Raw genomic sequence first — 24,776 nt, forward strand, 5'->3', positions numbered from 1 at the left:
TCTACATTTTAACCTCTAGGTGAGTTTTGGATTTTGTGTTGTTGTTTTGCTGTCTCATATTCACTCGGATTTTTTGTCGATTGGCAGCTATACCAATGCAAAAAAGGGGGATAAATCCTTTGAATAACAAGATGTAAAAAATACGACTCGTGGTCGCATTTGGTCAGTTTAAGGGGGAACTACATGTGAAACCTCGTATACTGAGAGTGTAACACAATTTTCTCTCCAATGAACCATTACAATCCCGATTTGAAGGAACAATGTGTGAACTATTTTAAAGTAAAATATTTCCTGTTATTTAACAGACCCTTCTGTGTGTGCCTATATTAAACATAATGACAAATTCCTTCGCATGTATACTAACAGCTCTTTTTACAAATTCATACGAATTGGGTGTAGAATGAACAACTATTTAAATAAGAAGTTGTTGTATGTGTACAATAGAGACAAATCTCCACCCAAGTCACAATGTATAAAAAGTTAACACTTATAGGTCAAAGTACGGTCTTCAACGCCGGCCCTTGGTTCACCCTCAACAGCAAGCTATTAAGGGCCCTAAACTGACTAGTTTTAAACAATTTAAACAGGAAAACCAACGGTCTAATCTTTAAACAAAATATCCCAAGAAACGAAAAACTCCTATGAACCACACAAACAAACGGCAACCACTGAACAATAGGCAACAGACTGAGGAGGTGCATACAAATGCAGCGGGTTTGAACGTTTTCACGGGCGCCAACCTGCACCCTAACCTGAGACAGTATAATGTAACATTACAACAAATACAGACACACTATAAAATATGAACTAATATATTTGTGATAAGTTTGTGACATATATTATTCAATTCAAAGAAGGAAAAAAAGAAATTATTCTCTCTCACACACATACAAACACACAAATACACACAGACAGTCATCTTTCTCTCTCTCGCTTTCTCCCTCACATATGAATATACAAATAAGTTAATAAAATTCTTCATCATCAAAATCAGCGTAGAATTCATTGTAGTATTCCTCTTCTGCCATACGCGCCTTGGCAGCAGCGTCACCAAACAAGAAATGCCAAAAGTATGTGTAAGACTGCCTAAATAGCTGCTGGCGACTCTGTTTTGTAGACAAACTATTTTTGACACATTTTACAAATAGTGAGAACGGAATTTTTCCTTCCTTTTTTCCTTCTTTCTCATTGCTTTCTGAAAAAATGGTTTATAACATTGAAACGTCACGGTGGACAAAATCAATAATAATTATGTATATATAATATTTCTGTATATGAATTGTAGAGACGGTGGAAAACTTTAAATTTGACTCTGAAATTTTTATTCATCATAAAACAGTTATTATTTGCTTCCTATGATTCAAACGACTTGTGTCACGTGTGTAGCAGATTCTGCTTACCCTTCCAGAGCACCATAGATCACCCCGATTGTTAGTGGCGTTAATTATGCTCATTCTTTGGTTTTCTATGTTGTATTTTGTTGTTTGTCTATTAGTCCTCTATTTTTATTTTGTCATGACATTATTAGTTCTTTTCGACTAATGAGTTAGATTATTCTTTCTTATCCTTCGTTTCTCGTTTGTCTTAGTAATGCCAATTTATGGTTTTCTTTATAAAATACAAATTTCTTAATAACTTTATTTGTGCTTTTTGTTTTTGTTTTGTTAAATTGAATTTTGTAACAAGAGTAAATAGAGTACAAGCGTTCCATGACAAAACTGTACGAAGCAGGGTTTTATTAGTAATTGTCATCAGGTTTCGATTTTTTTACAATTTGCTGTCATATATTTAATAAATTTTAATTATCAAACTATTTCTACAAAATATGAAATAACAAAAATACCGAACTCCGAGCAAAATTCCCGTTACAGATGGCCAAATCAACAGCTCCGACACTGTTTATACTGAACCAATTGTTGCCGAAAACACGATAATATTTTGTTTTTGAATACATCGATACAAATATACTTTAATTAATTCGTTTCCTAATCTTGAATATTCTATGACATTTGATCATACCTTTATACTGTGCCACAAACGTTTACACCATAGCTTATATTAGTAAAAATATCGGCCGCTGGACATTATTCAAGAACACCAATTAATGCTAAATTACCTTGCTGTTGTTGTTGTTCTTCAGCTTTCTTCTGTTGATGAACTTCCTTCTGATTTGGATTTGTGGACTTAGTTTTAGTGTTGGTTAATCTCAACAATTTAATGTTTCCACAATAAATGAAAGGATTATTAGTACTGTGTGTTTCTTTTCTCTGAAAGAATAAATCATTATGCATGGTTAGTGAATAGTGAAACGTGCAAATACATTTACATCCTTCAAAAAAATTAACAGAGCTGAAGAAAAGAAAAGTAGAAATATTAAAATTTCAAATGTGATACATTTAACTATTTCATCCGCTGTACTTCTGTGTCCGTTTGTCCGTTTCAGTCGACCTGTATATTTTTTTTTAACAAAAGAGGTGTACACTGAATCCAAGACTCTCACAATAAAGCATTCTTTCCCGAAAAAAATAATCATGAATTCCCGTTGTCCGATAATATTAATCAAGCATACCGCGAAAATAAAGGCCCATCCCAAACGATCAGATAAAGTTAATCCACAACTTTTAAAAGCTGAATGCCCCAGAAATAATCTAAATATGGCATGAATTTTTCTGTCTTACTCGAAGAAAAATATTTTCTGAAAATGTGTTTATACAGATAATCCTCAACATAATCTTATACTCATGTAAACCTAGGAAATATAACATTTTTGTATGTGTGCAAATAGTGTTGTGGATTTTAATTTTCCAAACAGGAATGATCGGATACATCGTACAACATTTTGACCGAAAGTATGTCTTTTCATCCTGTCCATTGAGGTATTAGTTTGTGAAATACCAGAAGGGGACAAGACTACTCCAAAAGAAACGTAAAGTGTGCATGTGGGTTTAAATTCAAAGCCCATATTGTGCATATTGTACCTTTCCAAACACGAATGACCGGATACGCCGTACAACTTCGTGGCCGAAAGTCTGTCTTTTCTCTCCGTCCATTTCTATATCTATATTTCTGCAAAAAAGAAAAATGAATTCGCATGTATACTGTATACATTTTACCATTTAAACAGTATTTGATTATCATTGCAAAGATTGTCAACTATTCTACTAGAATGAAAAAATATCCGCTCCTTCATACTTAGTCTAGTAGTAGTATATTTCTCAATGTATATCTTACTCCTATAACAGAGTGTTTAACGGCCTTGACTAACATATTACAACCGATTTCATTGAGTGTGAAGGTAAAGGTAGAATCCATGGTTAGCTTGCTTGTAAGCTGAACCTTGAAGTCACTATTAGGTCAGGTATAATACCCTCCAATTGAAGTAGCCTAGTCCTAAGACAGATATATTGGTTATCTGTCGGACTAGTCTACATTTAAAGAAGGGTAGTTTACCTGACCTACGAATGACTTCACGGTTCAGCTAGCTAGCGAGTTAACCAAACATATCAAATTTACCTACACACTCAATGGAGTCGGCTGTAAAATGGTCTCGCACGATCAATATCTTGATTTATTCCGAAGTCAATGTTATTTTTTTAATTTCGTCTCTATTTTTACTTGTATCGTATGTATACAATAGACGGAATGCGACTTCTCAGGAATACAAGAAATAAATCTCCGTAAATAACAATTCGTAATAGGAGAGGGGTATTTACACATATTTTTGCTTTACCAATTTAGTACAAACATATCAAATAACGAGATGCAAGCACGAAAACTCTACTTGTACTAGTAATACAAATTATATAAAGATGTTAATTTACAAAGAATGGTGATCATCATAACTTTATACTTACATTTTATTGACCATTAAGAAGAAAGAACACAAAAACAGGACAGATTTAATCTTCACTATTAAACTGCGACTGTACGTTGTGTAAATGCTTGTCCTATACTCAGATAACTACGGCGTTACTATAGTAAACATAGTGACGTCATATGATTATAAACGTCTGTATTAAAGATACCGTAACGTTGCGCAATACTAACTCTTTTGAATAACGTTCAGTGACAAATATATCATTTTTCATGTATTTTTAGGACAATAACAATTACAAAAAAACGTCCAATAAATATTTTTTGACAGAATGGATCGACAATGATGTGACGATTTTTTACTTTTACTGCAGCTTGAAAATGACAACATATGAGACAGAGGCAGATTTTTTGATGAATAGGAACAAACCATTTAGATTTTATCTTTAACAGACATCGAGACAAACATCTGCATTTTTTGCTAATTTCACGGCACGTTCAAACAGGTTTCCACTTTAAAATAACAGTTTGGACAAAATATAGAATTCAATGATATTCAGTCCGTTTTTGGAAGGGAGTTAGTACGAAACCCCTTTTGCTTCTGGTGGGAACCTACAGTCATATTATTAGACTTAACGACTGAATAAATTAATATCAAACAAATCATTACAATATCATTATGATGTAAATACGATCATCTTTCAAACTTATTTTCAATATTGATAAAACAGCAACGTCTTTTCCAAATTGAATAGACCACAGGAACAATGCTGATTTTTTCGAAAATAAATTTACGATTGAAACAACCAATTTTTTTTTTACTCGACAATTTTTTTCTGTCATGAAATTTGGATTCAATCAATTTATTCAAAAACACCGACAATACCCCCGCCCCCCCCCCCCCCAAAAAAAAAAAACCACCAAAACAACAAAGAACGAACGAACGAACGGTGCTTTATAGGAAGTATTGTCGATTAACGATTTTTGATCAGGTTAAACATTTTGATTTTCATCTTTGATACTAGTTTGAATATAAACAGAACCAAAATGAATGATCACAAATGTATATTTTTTACAAATGTAAAATAAATGAAGCAATCAACTGACACTATACATGATTTAATTCTTATTTTAATCATTTTAAGATTTTATGCCTATTCATAGAAAACTATGATAGATACATAACTATAACCATTAAACATTACGAGCCACTTATAAAAAAAATATCGAAATGCAATAAAGACTGTCTCAATGATTTCACTAGTGTCAAGCTATCCAGCAATCCTCATCCTGCAATTCTCTTTATAAAATTCTATCCTGCAATTCGTCATCCTGCAATTGCATTTGAAAAAACTACTCAAGTGACAATTTTATTTTTCTTTAAAAACATAGTTTTTAACTTTTTTGTTCAAAAACAAGATTTACAGTGAAAACCAAAGATTGGATAGAAATATAACGAGGGGGCACATAATTTTTGTTTGGGGTAAGCATTCCTAGTGGACAAAAATTGCGTCCGAAAAATGGAAATAAGATTAAATTCGATAAAAAACGTGTTGGGGCACCCAGTGTCGCGGTAGAATTTAATGGCTAGACTTTATAGACGCTGTCCTAGTAAATAGCCATAAAGAACTACCGAGACTACTTCCACGTTTCGGACGCAATTTCCGTCCACTAGTAATGCTTACCCCAGAAATTCGTTGCCCCCTCGTTGTAGTACCACCCAATAGCTATTCATTTGAGCAGAGTCTATAACCCTTAGCCATACAGAACTGCCGGGGCATTAATCAAGTGAGGTGACCCCACTGCATATCTGATCATTTTTTTTTTCGTGTTACGGACGAAAAATTCGGCCTTTAAGAATGTTTACCCCAGAAATTATTTACCCTCACCTTGTAGTACTGTCTAATAGCTATCCATTAGAGTAGCTGTTATAATGCCTAGCCATAAAGAACTACCGAGACAGTGGGTCGGAAAGGGGGCGCCCCCAATGCGTATTGTATCGAATTAAGGCTTATTTCCACGTTTCGGACGCAATTTCCGTCCACTAGTAATGCTTACCCCAGAAATTCTTTGCCCCCTCGTTGTAGTACTACCCAATAGCTATTTAATAGAGCAGAGTCTATTATCCCTAGCCATACATAACTGCTGGGGCAACGGTTTTGAACAAGCGAGGTGACCCCGAGTGCATATCTAAACATTTGACTTTTTCCCCGTGTTACGGTCGAAAAATTCGGCCTTTAAGAATGCTTACCCCAAAAATTCTTAACCCTCACGTTGTAATTCTGTTCAATAGCTATTCATAAGAGTAGCTGCTATGATGGCTAGCAATAAAGAACTACCGAGACAGTGGGTCGAAAAGTGGGCGCCCCCGAAGCGTGTTTTATCGAATTAAGGCTTATTTCTACGTTTCGGACGGAATTTTCGTTCTTTAGGAATGCTTACCCCAGAAATTCTTTGCCCCCTCGTTGTAGTTCTACCCAATAGCGATTCAATAGAGCAGAGTCTATAATCCCTAGCCATACAGAACTGCCGGGGCAATGGTTTTAAACAAGTGAGGTGACCTTGTTTAAAAAAGTTGTGTTGTGGGTTTACTGGTATAGTATATAATGACCAATTTTTTTTACATCAAATTTCATTGTTTCTTTCTTAATATGGGTTTTGAAACCCGCAAATGTGGATTAAACATGCGTTCATCACATCCTTGACTTAACAGATAATACTATGTTTCAATTGTCATCATGATAATATGGTAAATGTTAATTACAAAAATGTAAATATGAGTTAGAAATTTGCAAACTAAATTTAGAATTTTGTTAATGGGATATAAATCTTTTTTTATTTTCTATATAAATCTTGTTGTACAAAAACGTAAAAAAAAACGATTTCAAAGTAAAATAAAATTGTCGCGCAAGTAGTTTACCAAACGCAATTGCAGGATGACGAATTGCAGGATAGGTTTTTATAAATAGAATTGCAGGATAGATTTTTATAAATAGAATTGCAGGATAGATTTTTATAAATAGAATTGCAGGATGAGAATTGCTGGATAGCTTGACACTAGTAATGATTTCATACCCTGACTCTTTTCTAATAGCAATTGTAGCTTATCGTCCTGGAATGGGGATAATTTTTAGCCAATCATAGCATTCATTTTTTTTTTGTCATTTTTAAGTGTTATTTATTTATTTGCGAGAAAAGTCAAAACCACTAAACGGATAAGCGGTACAAAGATACAGTTAGCAGTACAAAAATCAATGGACTGCGTTTTAGAGTTGTCGTCCTTTGTATAATAGTTTTAGGTCTATGATTGGAATTTTTTCCGGTTTGAAAGATTTTCACATTTTGAACAACCATAACAAACATACGAACTGCACCACGATACCCTTCCACTAATGCTATTTCTATATATTCATATCAATATATTTCAACAACTTGAATCTAAATCATCCAGAGAAATCGTAAACTCCTATTATATTACAAAACTGCTAACCGACATTCCAAATACCACTGGAGGTACATTTGAATTATGTAACACTCAGTTTTTAGATGTATTTGTACATGCATGTTGTAGCTGTAGCGGAACTCATTTAATCAGATATATGTGGAGGGAGTTTGTAATGGAAAATTTCCATTGCATTTATTTGTGGAACTTTATTCATACGACGATGAAGAGTTATATTGCATTCTCTTGGGGAAGCACGTAACAACAAGCAATATAGACACCGACAGTTTTCATAATCTTTGTCATGTGCACGTTGCACACTGTGTCGATGCTTATAGTAGATTACTGAGAACAACGATTCGTTAATGTGCCAGTGCATGAACCGTCGTTAGTGAGAGCAATTTTTGTCAAAATTTTCTTCAGTTATATAAATAAGCACAGAACTTTATTTTGTTATTGTACATATTGTAATGTTGTATTGTGTTATTATCATGTTTTGAAAACTTTTGTAATTTTATCTGTTTAAATATATGATTGTTCATTGAATCTCTTAATAGAGGAAATAAAGATATGAATGAATGAATGAATGCGATATAAAATTGAGAATGGAAATGGGGAATGTGTCAAAGATATAGCCTTTTTGTGCTAATGCGGCGTAAAGCAACCAACAATCAATCAATCAATCTTTTGTAGTATTGGAGAATGAGTTATATATATGGCTATTGGTACTTTACGGAACGGAACGGAACGAAACGGAATTTCATTTAAGGTATCAAAAGGGGGCATTTATCAAAATTTCGAAAAATCTTTAAAACAAAACAAACTTTAAAATTTCTGTGTTTTACGGTTTTCCATATACAAATAACACAAATGTATACTTAATCTCATCTTCACAGGTGAAATGTGTAATAATGTATAACATCGGGAAATATTCTGTAGAGTAATATGTCGGATTGTCCTGATAAATTATCATGAAATTAACGCATTTGCAAGTCATGCATTATGATATCTAGACTGACCTCACGTCGTCCTTGATTAGAGACAGTGATCAAGTTGAATCTGATTTAAACTTTTTAATTTATTTTTCCGTTCCGTTCCGTTCCGCAAAGTACCAATTGCTCTGAGGAATTGGTATTTAACGGAAAAAACGGAAACAGACATCTTTAATGTAATTAAAGCAGTATGATAAAAAAAATTGTCTGACACCTCTTTTTGCATGAGTGGTATGTGTTTTAGATAGCATTTTCGACTTGATCAATAATAAAAAATTTAACACAAAGGCAGGTTACACAAAAAGTCTTTCTTCTTCCATCGGTAATTATATTTTAAAAAAGAGGCCTTCAACAGCCCGTTCCGACGATGATTAGAGACAGTGATCAAGTTGAATCTGATTTAAACTTTTTAATTTATTTTTCCGTTCCGTTCCGTTCCGCAAAGTACCAATTGCTCTGAGGAATTGGTATTTAACGGAAAAAACGGAAACAGACATCTTTAATGTAATTAAAGCAGTATGATAAAAAAAATTGTCTGACACCTCTTTTTGCATGAGTGGTATGTGTTTTAGATAGCATTTTTGACTTGATCAATAATAAAAAAAATTAACACAAAGGCAGGTTACACAAAAAGTCTTTCTCCTTTCATCGGATATTATATTTTAAAAAAGAGGCCTTCAACAGCCCGTTCCGACGATGATTAGAGACAGTGATCAAGTTGAATCTGATTTAAACTTTTTAATTTATTTTTCCGTTCCGTTCCGTTCCGCAAAGTACCAATTGCTCTGAGGAATTGGTATTTAACGGAAAAAACGGAAACAGACATCTTTAATGTAATTAAAGCAGTATGATAAAAAAAATTGTCTGACACCTCTTTTTGCATGAGTGGTATGTGTTTTAGATAGCATTTTTGACTTGATCAATAATAAAAAAATTAACACAAAGGCAGGTTACACAAAAAGTCTTTCTCCTTTCATCGGATATTATATTTTAAAAAAGAGGCCTTCAACAGCCCGTTCCGACGATGATTAGAGACAGTGATCAAGTTGAATCTGATTTAAACTTTTTAATTTATTTTTCCGTTCCGTTCGGTTCCGCAAAGTACCAATTGCTCTGAGGAATTGGTATTTAACGGAAAAAACGGAAACAGACATCTTTAATGTAATTAAAGAAGTATGATAAAAAAAATTGTCTGACACCTCTTTTTGCATGAGTGGTATGTGTTTTAGATAGCATTTTTGACTTGATCAATAATAAAAAATTTAACACAAAGGCAGGTTACACAAAAAGTCTTTCTCCTTCCATCGGTAATTATATTTTAAAAAAGAGGCCTTCAACAGCCCGTTCCGACGATGATTAGAGACAGTGATCAAGTTGAATCTGATTTAAACTTTTTAATTTATTTTTCCGTTCCGTTCCGTTCCGCAAAGTACCAATTGCTCTGAGGAATTGGTATTCAACGGAAAAAACGGAAACAGACATATATAATGTAATAAAAGTAGTATGATAAAAACAAGTCAGACCCTTCTTTTTTGAATGAGTGGTAAGTGTTTTAGATAGCATTTCGACTTGATCAATATTTAAATAAACAGCTGTGCCATGAGCGCATGATACGCCCGTCGTCTTGTGAAAAAACATAAATCTTTTTTGAATAACACAGGGTTGTACAGGATGTCATGCTTAGTATATCCTGACTCATTCCGTATTCCCGCTCAATAGGAAGATTGAACAAGATGTATTTGGAAACCCGAAGCAACATTAGCCTGTTAAGTTTTAAGCAATAGAGATACAGCGCAACATGTGAAAAAAAACCTCTTTTTTTTACAAAAAACTCAATAACTCGAAAATATAAAAATGAATCATTACCAAAATAGCACTTTCAACACTTCTGTCGCTGGTCTATCGTTGCCACTTTCGATCTCCTTACAATATTCAAAGTGATATGGATACTTGAGATCAGGATTGAGAAGAGTAAACAATATCATGGAATATGACCATATATCCATTTGCTTTAGGTCCTGTAAATCTCGAAGTTTGGTCCCGTCATGAAAAAATATTTCTGGTGCCATGAACACAGGCGTACCTCTAAATACGTTGTTCGTTCTTGTGTGTACCAAAGTTGCTGTCTGAATTAGCTTTGCTCGATTTTCCCCGAAGTCTGTCAGCTTTGCAACAACCGGTTTATTCAACCATAAGGTACTTATATCTTTGTTATCTTTGCAATAGTGCTGATTGGAAACCAGTATATTTTCTGGCTTAAGATCTCTGTGTACTATATTGTTATCGTGAAGGTAGGAGAGACCACTACAAACATCTGTTGCAACAAATTGGTGGAGATGTTCAAATCCTTCACAGTCATAGTTATCAATACATTTTAAGAGGTCGCTAAGGGAATGGGCCACAAATTCTTGACCAAATGGTTCAAAATTAAAGGCCAAATATTCCATAATGATGCCATGATTTCCAATTTCGATTTCTTTATATATAGAATTAAATTTGACAATGTTTTGATGGTTTAAATTGTTCATGACTCTTGCCTCTTTCAAGAACAATTTTTTACTGTCGGCATCATCCACAATGAGCTCTTTTAGTACATAATCTTTGCCTTGCATTTGGCACAAAGAAATGTGCCCGTAACTTCCACGTCCAATTGTCTTTAGCCTTTTTACATCACTTGGCCTACAGAGAGGCAAACCATCTGTCAAATTTTTATCAAAAATTACAGAGGGGGAAGTAGCTTGGGTAATTTGAAAGCCATAATGAATTGCTATCTGCAAATAACCTAAAAAAATTAAATACAATATATCAATTGATGTTTTTAGAGTTCTAGGGATTCCAATGTCTGACCGTACATGTTAAATAAAAACAAGGTTTCCCTCTAAATTGGCGCGTGTAAAGATTTTCGTTATAGAGCGGTAAATATACAAATGTGCCACTAGTGCATGATATGCCAATCCAAAATAGAGACTTGAAAAAATGCTACCGTGGTTGCCATGTATAATTAAGTATATTTAATGAACACATTTATCATTGTTTGTCATGTTCCTAACTTGATAAAGGATCAGAGTCTACATATTCTGTATATATTGTTTCCATTTCATCTTTTCTGAACAAGTGAACTTTAAATTAAGTTTGGATACAGTATTTCAGTTGGCACAATAAAGTTCTTGACAAAGTATTTTTTTGGACACATGACGGGTGCTCTTTTCAGTCGCCTTTAACTCCTTGTCTGCCGAAAACTATAAGAGCTAGGCCAATTCGAATTGAAATGGTAGACAGCATTTTTACAAGGAATGTGACGGAAAAAAAACATCAAAATCGGATTTTTTTTGGTCCTTTTTCGCCCCCTTTTATCTTGGAAACATTAGAACTGTTGAAACTACAAGACATGTTTATTTCGGAGGAATACAGAAACCCCATCTGAATTGGACTAAAAATTTTAAAAGTTTCCAATATGGGCGTGGGCAATTTAACCCATTTTAGTTTGGAACCGCAAGAGCTAAGTCAAATCTGACTGGAAGCGCAGGCAGGGTATTTTACAAACACTCTTATGCAAAACAACATCAACATTTAAGTGCGTTGGTGTTGCCCCTATTTTGTTCTCCTTTTATCTCGGAGACGGTAAGAACGGGCTTAGACTGTTGTTATATAAGGAATACATATTAAAACAAGGTTAAATTCAGCTGAAAGATCAATTTTCCATGTGAATATAAGCAAAAAACACAATTTTTGTTTTCCCTTTGGGTCGCTTGTTTTAAAAACGATTTGGTGCAAAATCCCCATTTTGAGGCCCAGTCCTCCTTTTGTTCAGCAAGGATGTTTAAAAAAGATCTAACAACTTAAACAAATCTTAACAGTCCAGAAACCATTCTGTAAACGGACGCCGACCCCGACGTCGATGAAAATAACGCCATAACATTATACGTCCGAAAAAGTACACGATCGTATACATCTGATAGCATTTTACATGTACAAGTATTCTACTGACTTTTGATAGATTTGCGTCCAGCTAGAGTTTAAAATGTATGTGTTTAAAAGAATGCTAAAAATATACTATGATTCGTTTTTTGTTGCAGACTCTACATCGACTGTCAAGTAAAGCCCTGTTTAATGCTCCTTTCTGGCATAGATAATAAACGAATATTCAAGTTAATAAATTCTATTCTTCAAAAACACATCTACATGGAATGGTAACAATAAATCAAGAGAAAAAATCAACTAACATATCATACAAATACGGAATGCAATCCGCAATACGAAAAACCCCATAACTGGTTAAGGCGAGATAACTCTCTTAAAAGGATGTTATCTTTACCAAACGTCTTGACCATACCAAACTGACATATAACACCTGTTCATTGATAATTTGTATTATTCTATGTATTTTTTGTGATTTTGTCCCATGTACATTTTACTTCATAACTCTTTATTAACATACTGTTTGTAGATTTTTTTTACTGATATGTGACATATGTAATAATACGTATCAGTATTACCACCGTAGGTATAGTGTCCGGTTGAGATCGTGTTTTTTCGAGTGATTTGATCGGGTTTTTTCGAGAGCGTCCAGGTTTTTTCGAGAGATTATGACTAAAAATGTAAACAAACAGACATGTTTTCCTTTAACACGTAAAATAAATGCTTAAACTAAATTTACAAGATCAAACAAGTTAAATAAGTATTTGTGATGAAAGGATGTTGCCAACCATACATACTTTGCAGTTAAAAAAGTTTGATTTGGCCCAATAATGCTTTTATGCCAAAATATAGAAAAAAGCAATTTCTATACACATACCAATGCAAATTTCAAAGAGCATGCACACATGATGTCTTTATATCCTTACATTTACATATGCTATAACAAAAGTTTTAGTTATTGTAATTAAAAGGCAATTTTAAGGGTATATTCATTTCCATCTGTCCAAGTTTTTTCGAGAGCAGTTCGGGTTTTTTCGAGAACAGTTCAGGTTTTTTCGAGAGATAAACCAATTTCTTACGGTTTAAAATGTGCTATTTAAGAACATTTGAGTTTAAAAACGAATGAAAAGTCATCGGTTCTTTCAAAGTTTATAACTAATGCATTACAGCAGTTTGATAATGTTGCATAAGCACATACATTTCATAAAAAAAACATAATTTATTTCTATATATTGTTGTTTTGCATTATGAATTGCATGGACACCGGTATGCTTTATACCTATATTATTTGGATTAATCAAATCTACCTATGTCTATAGAAAAAAATGTTCACATCATGCATGATCACTGTATTCAAAGGACACTAGTTAACGTATGGTTAGATCAATCAAACATATTGCCATCCATGTTATTGAAATGACGGAACTTAGACCCTGTTCACACTAGCATTTTTTTTTATCGATCTAATTTGAATCGATCTAAATAAAACCAGTTAGCGTTCACATTATCTTTAATCATATCGATCTCTATCGGTCTAATATGAATCACTGCGTTCACACTACAATTAAAAACGCAATCGATCTAACCTTTTTGCCCGTAAAACTATAAACACTGTGTATAAATAGAACTGATTTATCAAATTCATGTGCTGATACACTGATACACACACTTGGGAACAAAAATTGGATAAAGTTATTGTTTCTCTTGAATCACAATTTAAAATTTTGATACTGGTGTTATTGCAGTTTTCTTAATTTTGAAAAAAAATGACTGTAGCAACGAAGTTAAAACACGACGCCGGAAATACTGCGGTTTCTGCAAAGAAAAAAAATCAACATAATAAAAGAAGTCACAGATTTTGCAAATCTATGCTATGGCGAAGACAACATGTTTACAGTTTGTTTTAAAGGTCTGTTAACAGAGAAATATGGGTTAAACAACGAACCTCTGAGATAGTTTTGCCGCTATACATGCGCATACGTTATTTTCGATTCAATCGTACTAGTTTAAACCGATCTCTGCGTTCATATCTAAAGTAAGATCGGTTTACTTTAGATCGATTCAAACTAAACTACCTCTTTTGGTGTTTTAGTTTAGACCGATTGAAGATCGATTCAATGCGTTCACATTAGCCCTTAAACCGATCTAAAATGAACCGGTCTAGTTTAAATCGATAAAAATGTCCTAGTGTGAACGGGGTCTTAGCTAGCATGCTGATGTCCAGATAAACATATTGCATAGATCCAAATATACGTATATCGATATGGAATTTATGTGATTTAAAAAATCTGCATGTTAGAGTGCCATGGATTTTAAGCTGAAACTATTCGTAATTTGAACAATCGTTTTGTGGGCACGGTCAAATTTGATTGATATTTAAGTACGCATTGCTTTTGCGCCAATTCTTAAAAGTTGTAGTTTTTCATTTGCGCCAAAAAATGAATATTGCTTCTGCGCCATTGTGCAGGTAAACTAATTAAAAAGTGAAAATATAGAAAATTTAAACAATATCTACGGACACACCAGCTGTCGTCAGGAGATAGGAGGAAAAAAAACCAGATTAAATACGGAATGCACCTCTAGAACCGAAATTTCCCGCTGATATTATAGTAAGACCTTTGCCTATAGGTTTTGTAACAGAACAGACTTTTAGTTTTTATAAATACTTTGATTAACAGCAGTTATTATTGTGGTTTTATGACTTTTAAGGAGTTACCATTTTTTATAGTGCTTTGATAAATCCGAAAATGTTTTAACAATTTGCAAACATTTTTTTATTATAGTGTAAACCAGTGTTTAGTGCTCATATTTTTATGAAGATATATTTTAAACATATGTTTTAATATTTATGAGACCTTGTTTCTAATATAAAATTGAGAATGGAAATGGGGATCACTGTTTCTAATCATCTTCGGAAGGCCCCTTTTTTAATTTATAATTACCAATGGAAGTAGAAAGACCTTTTGCCTAACCTGTCTTTGTGTTATTTTTTATACGTCCGTCAATTTTGACGGGACGTATTATGGTATACAAATGTCCAGTGTCCGTCCGTCCGTCCGTCCGTCCGTCTGTCCGGTGTAAACATGTCGCACCGTAACTTGAGAACGACTTATCCAAATTTCATGAAACTTAACATAGTTGTTTCTTATGATGGTCAAATGATCTGTATACTTTTTTGTGAAAATAAGATTACAACTTTTTGAGTTACGGCACTTTGTAACTAAAACAGGGGTGTGTTTTTTTTCACATGTCGCACCGTATCTCAAAAACGATTCTTGATTATGGCTTAAAACTTTAAATACTTCTTAGTTATATTAATCTTAATATCTGTATACTTTTTGGTGATGATTCAAAATTTCATTTTTGAGTTATTGAGTATTTTGTAAAAAAAAAAAGGGGGGGGGGGGTTTACATGTCGCACCATATCTCAAAAACGATTTATGATTATTGCTAAAAACTTTACACATTTCTTTGTTATATTAATCTAAAGATCTGTATACTTTTTGGTGATGATTCATTTTTATATTTTCGAGATATTGAGTTTTTTGTGAAAAAAGAGGTTTTTTTTTCACATGTTGCGCTGTATCTCTATTGCTTAAAACTTAACAGGCTAATGTTGCGTCGGGTTTCCAAATACATCTTGTACAATCTTCCTATTGAGCGGGAATACGGAATGAGTCAGGATATACTAAGCATGACATCCTGTACAACCCTGTTATTCAAAAAAGATTTATGTTTTTTCACAAGACGACGGGCGTATCATGCGCTCATGGCGCAGCTATTTATTTAAATATTGATCAAGTCGAAATGCTATCTAAAACACTTACCACTCATTCAAAAAAGAAGGGTCTGACTTGTTTTTATCATACTGCTTTTATTACATTATAGATGTCTGTTTCCGTTGATTCCGTTAAATACCAATTCCTCAGAGCAATTGGTACTTTGCGGAACGGAACGGAACGGAAAAATAAATTAAAAAGTTTAAATCAGATTCAACTTGATCACTGTCTCTAATCATCGTCCAAACGGGCTGTTGAAGGCCTCTTTTTTAAAAATATAATTGCCGATGGAAGGAGAAAGACTTTTTGTGTAACCTGCCTTTGTGTTAATTTTTTTATTATTGATCAAGTCGAAAATGCTATCTAAAACACATACCACTCATGCAAAAAGAGGTGTCAGACAATTTTTTTTTATCATACTGCTTTAATTACATTAAAGATGTCTGTTTCCGTTTTTTCCGTTAAATACCAATTCCTCAGAGCAATTGGTACTTTGCGGAACGGAACGGAACGGAAAAATAAATTAAAAAGTTTAAATCAGATTCAACTTGATCACTGTCTCTAATCATCGTCGGAACGGGCTGTTGAAGGCCTCTTTTTTTAAAATATAATTACCGATGGAAGGAGAAAGACTTTTTGTGTAACCTGCCTTTGTGTTAAATTTTTTATTATTGATCAAGTCGAAAATGCTATCTAAAACACATACCACTTATGCAAAAAGAGGTGTCAGACAATTTTTTTTATCATACTGCTTTAATTACATTAAAGATGTCTGTTTCCGTTTTTTCCGTTAAATACCAATTCCTCAGAGCAATTGGTACTTTGCGGAACGGAACGGAACGGAAAAATAAATTAAAAAGTTTAAATCAGATTCAACTTGATCACTGTCTCTAATCATCGTCGGAACGGGCTGTTGAAGGCCTCTTTTTTAAAATATAATTACCGATGGAAGGAGAAAGACTTTTTGTGTAACCTGCCTTTGCGTTAATTTTTTTATTATTGATCAAGTCGAAAATGCTATCTAAAACACATACCACTCATGCAAAAAGAGGTGTCAGACAATTTTTTTTTATCATACTGCTTTAATTTCATTAAAGATGTCTGTTTCCGTTTTTTCCGTTAAATACCAATTCCTCAGAGCAATTGGGACTTTGCGGAACGGAACGGAATGGAAAAATAAATGAAAAAGTTTAACTCAGATTCAACTTGATCACTGTCTCTAATCATCGTCGGAACGGGCTGTTGAAGGCCTCTTTTTTAAAATATAATTACCGATGGAAGGAGAAAGACTTTTTGTGTAACCTGCCTTTGTGTTAAATTTTTTATTATTGATCAAGTCGAAAATGCTATCTAAAACACATACCACTCATGCAAAAAGAGGTGTCAGACAATTTTTTTTATCATACTGCTTTAATTACATTAAAGATGTCTGTTTCCGTTTTTTCCGTTAAATACCAATTCCTCAGAGCAATTGGTACTTTGCGGAACGGAACGGAACGGAAAAATAAATGAAAAAGTTTAAATCAGATTCAACTTGATCACTGTCTCTAATCATCGTCGGAACGGGCTGTTGAAGGCCTCTTTTTTAAAATATAATTACCGATTGAAGGAGAAAGACTTTTTGTGTAACCTGCCTTTGTGTTAAATTTTTTATTATTGATCAAGTCGAAAATGCTATCTAAAACACATACCACTCATGCAAAAAGAGGTGTCAGACAATTTTTTTTATCATACTGCTTTAATTACATTAAAGATGTCTGTTTCCGTTTTTTTCCGTTAAATACCAATTCCTCAGAGCAATTGGTACTTTGCGGAACGGAACGGAACGGAAAAATAAATTAAAAAGGTTAAATCAGATTCAACTTGATCACTGTCTCTAATCATCGTCGGAACGGGCTGTTGAAGGCCTCTTTTTTAAAATATAATATCCGATGAAAGGAGAAAGACTTTTTGTGTAACCTGCCTTTGTGTTAATTTTTTTATTATTGATCAAGTCAAAAATGCTATCTAAAACACATACCACTCATGCAAAAAGAGGTGTCAGACAATTTTTTTTATCATACTGCTTTAATTACATTAAAGATGTCTGTTTCCGTTTTTTCCGTTAAATACCAATTCCTCAGAGCAATTGGTACTTTGCGGAACGGAACGGAACGGAAAAATAAAATAAAAAGTTTAAATCAGATTCAACTTGATCACTGTCTCTAATCATCGTCGGAACGGGCTGTTGAAGGCCTCTTTTTTAAAATATAATATCCGATGAAAGGAGAAAGACTTTTTGTGTAACCTGCCTTTGTGGTAATTTTTTTTATTATTGATCAAGTCAAAAATGCTATCTAAAACACATACCACTCATGCAAAAAGAGGTGTCAGACAATTTTTTTTATCATACTGCTTTAATTACATTAAAGATGTCTGTTTCCGTTTTTTCCGTTAAATACCAATTCCTCAGAGCAATTGGTACTTTGCGGAACGGAACGGAACGGAAAAATAAATTAGAAAGGTTAAATCAGATTCAACTTGATCACTGTCTCTAATCATCGTCGGAACGGGCTGTTGAAGGCCTCTTTTTTAAAATATAATATCCGATGAAAGGAGAAAGACTTTTTGTGTAACCTGCCTTTGTGTTAATTTTTTTATTATTGATCAAGTCAAAAATGCTATCTAAAACACATACCACTCATGCAAAAAGAGGTGTCAGACATTTTTTTTTTATCATACTGCTTTAATTACATTAAAGATGTCTGTTTCCGTTTTTTCCGTTAAATACCAATTCCTCAGAGCAATTGGTACTTTGCGGAACGGAACGGAACGGAAAAATAAATTAAAAAGTTTAAATCAAATTCAACTTGATCACTGTCTCTACTCATCGTCGGAACGGGCTGTTGAAGGCCTCTTTTTTAAAATATAATATCCGATGAAAGGAGAAAGACTTTTTGTGTAACCTGCCTTTGTGTTAAATTTTTTATTATTGATCAAGTCGAAAATGCTATCTAAAACACATACCACTCATGCAAAAAGAGGTGTCAGACAATTTTTTTTATTATACTGCTTTAATTACATTAAAGATGTCTGTTTCCGTTTTTTCCGTTAAATACCAATTCCTCAGAGCAATTGGTACTTTGCGGAACGGAACGGAACGGAAAAATAAATTAAAAAGTTTAAATCAGATTCAACTTGATCACTGTCTCTAATCATCGTCGGAACGGGCTGTTGAAGGCCTCTTTTTTAAAATATAATTACCGATGGAAGGAGAAAGACTTTTTGTGTAACCTGCCTTTGTGTTAAATTTTTTATTATTGATCAAGTCGAAAATGCTATCTAAAACACATACCACTCATGCAAAAAGAGGTGTCAGACAATTTTTTTTATCATACTGCTTTAATTACATTAAAGATGTCTGTTTCCGTTTTTTTCGTTAAATACCAATTCCTCAGAGCAATTGGTACTTTGCGGAACGGAACGGAACGGAAAAATAAATTAAAAAGTTTAAATCAGATTCAACTTGATCACTGTCTCTAATCATCGTCGGAACGGGCTGTTGAAGGCCTCTTTTTTAAAATATAATTACCGATGGAAGGAGAAAGACTTTTTGTGTAACCTGCCTTTGTGTTAAATTTTTTATTATTGATCAAGTCGAAAATGCTATCTAAAACACATACCACTCATGCAAAAAGAGGTGTCAGACAATTTTTTTTATCATACTGCTTTAATTACATTAAAGATGTCTGTTTCCGTTTTTTTCGTTAAATACCAATTCCTCAGAGCAATTGGTACTTTGCGGAACGGAACGGAACGGAAAAATAAATTAAAAAGTTTAAATCAGATTCAACTTGATCACTGTCTCTAATCATCGTCGGAACGGGCTGTTGAAGGCCTCTTTTTTAAAATATAATTACCGATGGAAGGAGAAAGACTTTTTGTGTAACCTGCCTTTGAGTTAAATTTTTTATTATTGATCATGTCGAAAATGCTATCTAAAACACATACCACTCATGCAAAAAGAGGTGTCAGACAATTTTTTTTTATCATACTGCTTTAATTACATTAAAGATGTCTGTTTCCGTTTTTTCCGTTAAATACCAATTCCTCAGAGCAATTGGTACTTTGCGGAACGGAACGGAACGGAAAAATAAATTAAAAAGTTTAAATCAGATTCAACTTGATCACTGTCTCTAATCAAGGACGACGTGAGGTCAGTCTAGATATCATAATGCATGACTTGCAAATGCGTTAATTTCATGATAATTTATCAGGACAATCCGACATATTCATCTACAGAATATTTCCCGATGTTATATTATACATTATTACACATTTCACCTGTGAAGATGAGATTAAGTATACATTTGTGTAATTTGTATATGGAAAACCGTAAAACACAGAAATTTTAAAGTTTGTTTTGTTTTAAAGATTTTTCGAAATTTTGATAAATGCCCCCTTTGGATACCTTAAATGAAATTCCGTTCCGTTCCGTTCCGTTCCGTAAAGTACCAATAGCCATATATATCAAGGTCAATAGCCAATGACGCGTAAGCAGGACATGTTCGTAAATTTACATATACAAATGCTTGGTTTACTCGTCGAAAACTGTGTATTGTTTTCGGATTCCTATGCAATTATATTGTTAGCTCTTTGAAACTTGTAAAAATTTAGAATCCGTCCATGAATTTTTACAATATTTATAGTTAACTTTAAGAAATTATGTAACAGTCTGGACATAATTATATGCGGTTGCAATATCGTTTTTTTCTTCAAAATTATAAACCATATTTAGTAGAAAATTTGAAAAATGGTCTTTATTCCTATTATTTTGAAATGGAACCAGAACTGTCTTCTAAGTTAAAGTGCAACTTGCAGTTAAATGTATTCGGACCATGCCTCAGCTTTAGTCCGTTAGGAAAATGATACCGCACGCCACCGTCAGACGCTCTTTACAGTTAATAAGTAAAATATATATCGTATTATGCACTCATGATTGATGAGATAAACCGTCAGCGTCAATAAGTGATACTGAAACCGCACTCTGTAATAAATACGTGAAATAATTCCGCCTTCTGTCACCATCTTTGATAATTTTAACTGACACTATACTCTGTCGACATCGTTAACAAGAGCTGATACTGTACCTTGACACCAGCTTCAATATTTAAAAGGAAACCATACGCTGTCGTCAGCTGAAGAGGTCAAACTTTTGCTAGTGCACATATATATTAACTAGTTATCACACGTTAGCACACAAAGGTTGCTGCTATAGTAAAGCACGTGACATCGGAAGACCCGAGTTCACCTGATAATTGAGTAAAACATTTTAAAAAGTACTTATCGTATGTTAGTACACAACAGGTGCTGTTAGAGCACGTACCATCAGAGGACTCGAGCTCACTTTTTTTTTTGGAAAAACCACGCAAGCATGTAGCCAATCTTATACCCATACTCACTTCAGGTCGTATGAATTTATGTAGATGTTGACAATGAAGAATGAAAAGAATCTAATTCGAACAGTTGGTTTATTTTATTTAAAACATGGTAAAAAAAAGCTATTAACTGCTCCCTTTTCAGTTCCTATATTTTTACTTAAAAAGACACATATTTGACAAATCGTTTCTATCAACGACGATGACCGTGTGGGAATTCGAAGAGATTTAACGCCCCCCCCCCCCCCCATTTTTTGAGGGAAGGGGGTGGAGGGGATAATTTAAACAGATTTACAACCTAGAAACATAAAAATTTACATTAAGCAAAAGTGTTGCTGGATTTCCCGATAACTTAAAATAACTTAATGTGTTTATTTGTAAAAAAGAAAAATACATTTTAGAGTCTACCGGAACACCACTAAGTGTTGGTAAATGTATGTCTAACTACGAAAATAGAAATTTTTGCATTAATGACTCTACCCAAACACTGGACAAAAATATGTTTCTGACATACCTTTTTGTGTAGGTCTATTAAGCATACTTTAAAAAAAATTGCAACGTCTAAATGTTAAGCAAAAGTCGGAGCAAATATTGGTAGTCAGAATACTTTGTCCCGGTTGGTTGACATACGGAATGTTTAAACTTACCTTGCTATCTAGTACTTTTCGAAATCGAAATATGATTATTATTGGATTTAAACTTAAGTATCAAGACTTTTTTTTAACAATTCCGCCACCCCCCCCCCCCCTTAAAAAAACACCCCTCACACAATCAAACAAGAGTAACCAGTTTGTCATTTGTCCTGGTTTACCGGATTAGTGTTACGGTTCGCCAGGGGAAGGCGTGTCAAGTAAGGTGGTACATGTAAACTTCGGCTACGAGAACTCTTAAAATCTTAAAAACTATTACGTTTGTGTCAATCATTATGATCTTAAATATATTCAAGGCTTTAAGGTTACCTTGATTTTTTCTCTATTTATGTTAAATGCTCAAAATGCATTGGTGAAACTAACTACAAACATAAATGCACAGCTGATTTGAATAGTTATATCCCTGAACCGAGATCTACAGTTTAAAATGTACAGAAGGTATTCAATTGATAAATTGGTCCGGACGTTAATGCTATTCTTTCTGTAGACAATTGCCACTCCCTTACCTGTTCGTAAGACCCTGTTAACTGTAGATGCGTCGGTCCTTCGAATAAAGAAATTGGAGATCGATATTTAAGATGAAGACGGCAAAACGAGAAGCTACTCCTGGCCATTGATAAGCTAAATTTTAGGAGTTAATAGTTTTTTGGTACCTGATAGTCTCAAACATAGGCGTAAAGAATAGTTTTGAATCAGTATTGACGTCCGCAAGGGTAAGTGAACGGAGTAAAAATTTAGGGTCACATTGACTTCTCTCATCTGGCAGTCAACATGATATTGAGAGACGTCCGTTTGGCGGTTCGGAAGGTATAAATCTAAATCTCATATTCGGTCAAAATGTTGAAGTTTAATCCATAGCCTCGCATAAGGAAATATATATACCAGTCACGACTGCTGCGCTTTGTAAAAGTCTTGCATCAATTTATGAGAGTCTTGCATCAAATCTTTGATATGAAAGTCTTAATGTTCGTTAAAAGCTTCTTAACTTAAATGTTTGTCCCTGTCTCATATTTCATCTTTCTCCAGCAGTAACAGTAATCGTCCGAGTCGACTCACTTTAATTTGTGGAACTTAACCGTTGTATTAACGGTTCCCGTCCAGATTATAAATGAAATATTTGCCACTGGACGTTCAGCAAATAATCAATCAATGATGTTCCTTCTTGATGAGTTACGTATTTGTACATCGGATCCCACATAGATAACACAACCCTATCATTTACCAAAAAAAAATATACTAATTCTAAACAATACATGCACATACGGACAATTTGTAACTTACGGTATAAATTGTTAGTAAACTGAATATTAAAAAAATAATAATAAAACAAGGTATCAGGGACACAATAAAAAATATCTCTTGAAACAAAGACGTTATTACCTAATCATATCTATAAGAATTCTGGCCCTAGCAAGCTAAGTAGATAGACATATTGGTTGAAAATATGAGCTTGACTGTTTAAATTTCCGTTCTATTATTTAAGGATTGACTGTAATATTTTTTCTGTCTATGAAGAAATAACATAAAAAATGTGATGCACACTGAATAACCAGAGTAGCTGGTTATTTTACAGTGTGCTCCACATTTTTTATGCTATTTCGAACAGTTATTTTTTATAATTTATTTCTAAATTCCATTTTAAACCGGTGAAAACAAAAAACGTTCACATGACTAAATAATGTATATTAGCTGATAACCAAAAACGACGTCAGCCAATCAGAAGACGCTTTGCACCCAAAATTAAATTATATAATAGTACAAAAATGTCTTATAAAACACACTCAGCTTTGAACTTCAATTCAACTTAAAATATATAATCCATAGAAAAAAAAAGAAAAAATGCTTTGTTCCTTACTGTACACAAATATGAGCAACATAAACTGTTACTATGTCATATTTGTTTTTCGTTTACTGTTTTTTTTTCATAAACGAGGCCGTTATTTCTTTTCGTTTGAATTGTATCAAATTTCGTCAGGACGTGACCTCTAATAGCTAACTATACTGTACTACACGGTATGGGTTCTTCTCATTTGTTGAAGGCCGTGATCTATTATAATTTGATGTATCCACATTATTTGGTATCTACATGTAATTGATGGCAATTGTATCTTCTTGTTATAATACACGTACTAATACACATAAACGGAACTGTAAACTCTTAAATCTTAAGGTTGAACACAGAACCATTTACTAATATATCAAAATAGATATAGGATAATTGAACCTTGTTAAGGGACTTCTACACTTACAATTTTCTGTTACACACCAACGGTAGTTGGGAAATTGCGCAAGGAATGACCATTTTAAAGGACGGCAGAGGATTTATTTTTTCGTTTGGCATCTTCAATTTCACCCGTAGCTCGGCCGGAAGTTTCATTTTGCGCTTGATTTAAAAAATACTCAAAACTGAAATCGAACCTTTTAGTCAGTTTTCATCTCAAATGGTATGGATGTTGCTATCATAAATAAATGTATTCTCTGTACTACAGACGACAGACACACAAATGACACCTTTTCTGCCATGGACAGCACACCAACGACACCTTCTTTGTACACATGGCAGTAAAAGAAATAAAACGCAAACACAAATTTAAATTTGCCGACAGCCCGTCGTACGTGGTGGACGCCATATATAATTGTATAGTACATCTATAATTGTGACATGTAAATCAGTAATCAATTTGCATTTTCATTTATCAATCATTTTATTATGGACAAGTTGTTCGAATTCTCTTAAGAATTAACCCTCTAACCGCCGTGTAACT

The 24,776-nt window shown here is 33.6% G+C and overlaps 1 protein-coding gene across 1 annotated transcript; it reads right to left on the reverse strand.

Moving 5' to 3' along the window:
* Positions 1–796: 796 nt before the first annotated feature.
* Positions 797–3,927, reverse strand: LOC143074834 (uncharacterized). Its single transcript, XM_076250083.1, has 4 exons — positions 3,855–3,927; positions 2,979–3,066; positions 2,117–2,267; positions 797–1,195 (listed from the first exon to the last, which is right to left on the reverse strand). The coding sequence occupies exons 1-4, from the start codon at positions 3,866–3,868 to the stop codon at positions 966–968; spliced, it is 483 nt and encodes a 160-aa protein (XP_076106198.1). The 5' UTR covers positions 3,869–3,927; the 3' UTR covers positions 797–965.
* Positions 3,928–24,776: the final 20,849 nt, after the last annotated feature.

This window comes from Mytilus galloprovincialis, chromosome 5 (assembly GCF_965363235.1).
Source record: "Mytilus galloprovincialis chromosome 5, xbMytGall1.hap1.1, whole genome shotgun sequence".
NCBI classification, from domain to species: Eukaryota; Metazoa; Mollusca; class Bivalvia; order Mytilida; family Mytilidae; genus Mytilus; species Mytilus galloprovincialis.

Bases quoted from the DNA above. Each gene is read 5' to 3' on its own strand.
- LOC143074834 (XM_076250083.1), bottom strand. The intron at 2,268-2,978 runs GTACAATATGCA...TTATTCTTTCAG, and splicing joins GGTCATTCGTGTTTGGAAAG to AGAAAAGAAACACACAGTAC. The intron at 1,196-2,116 runs GTAATTTAGCAT...CCATTTTTTCAG, and splicing joins AGAACAACAACAACAGCAAG to AAAGCAATGAGAAAGAAGGA.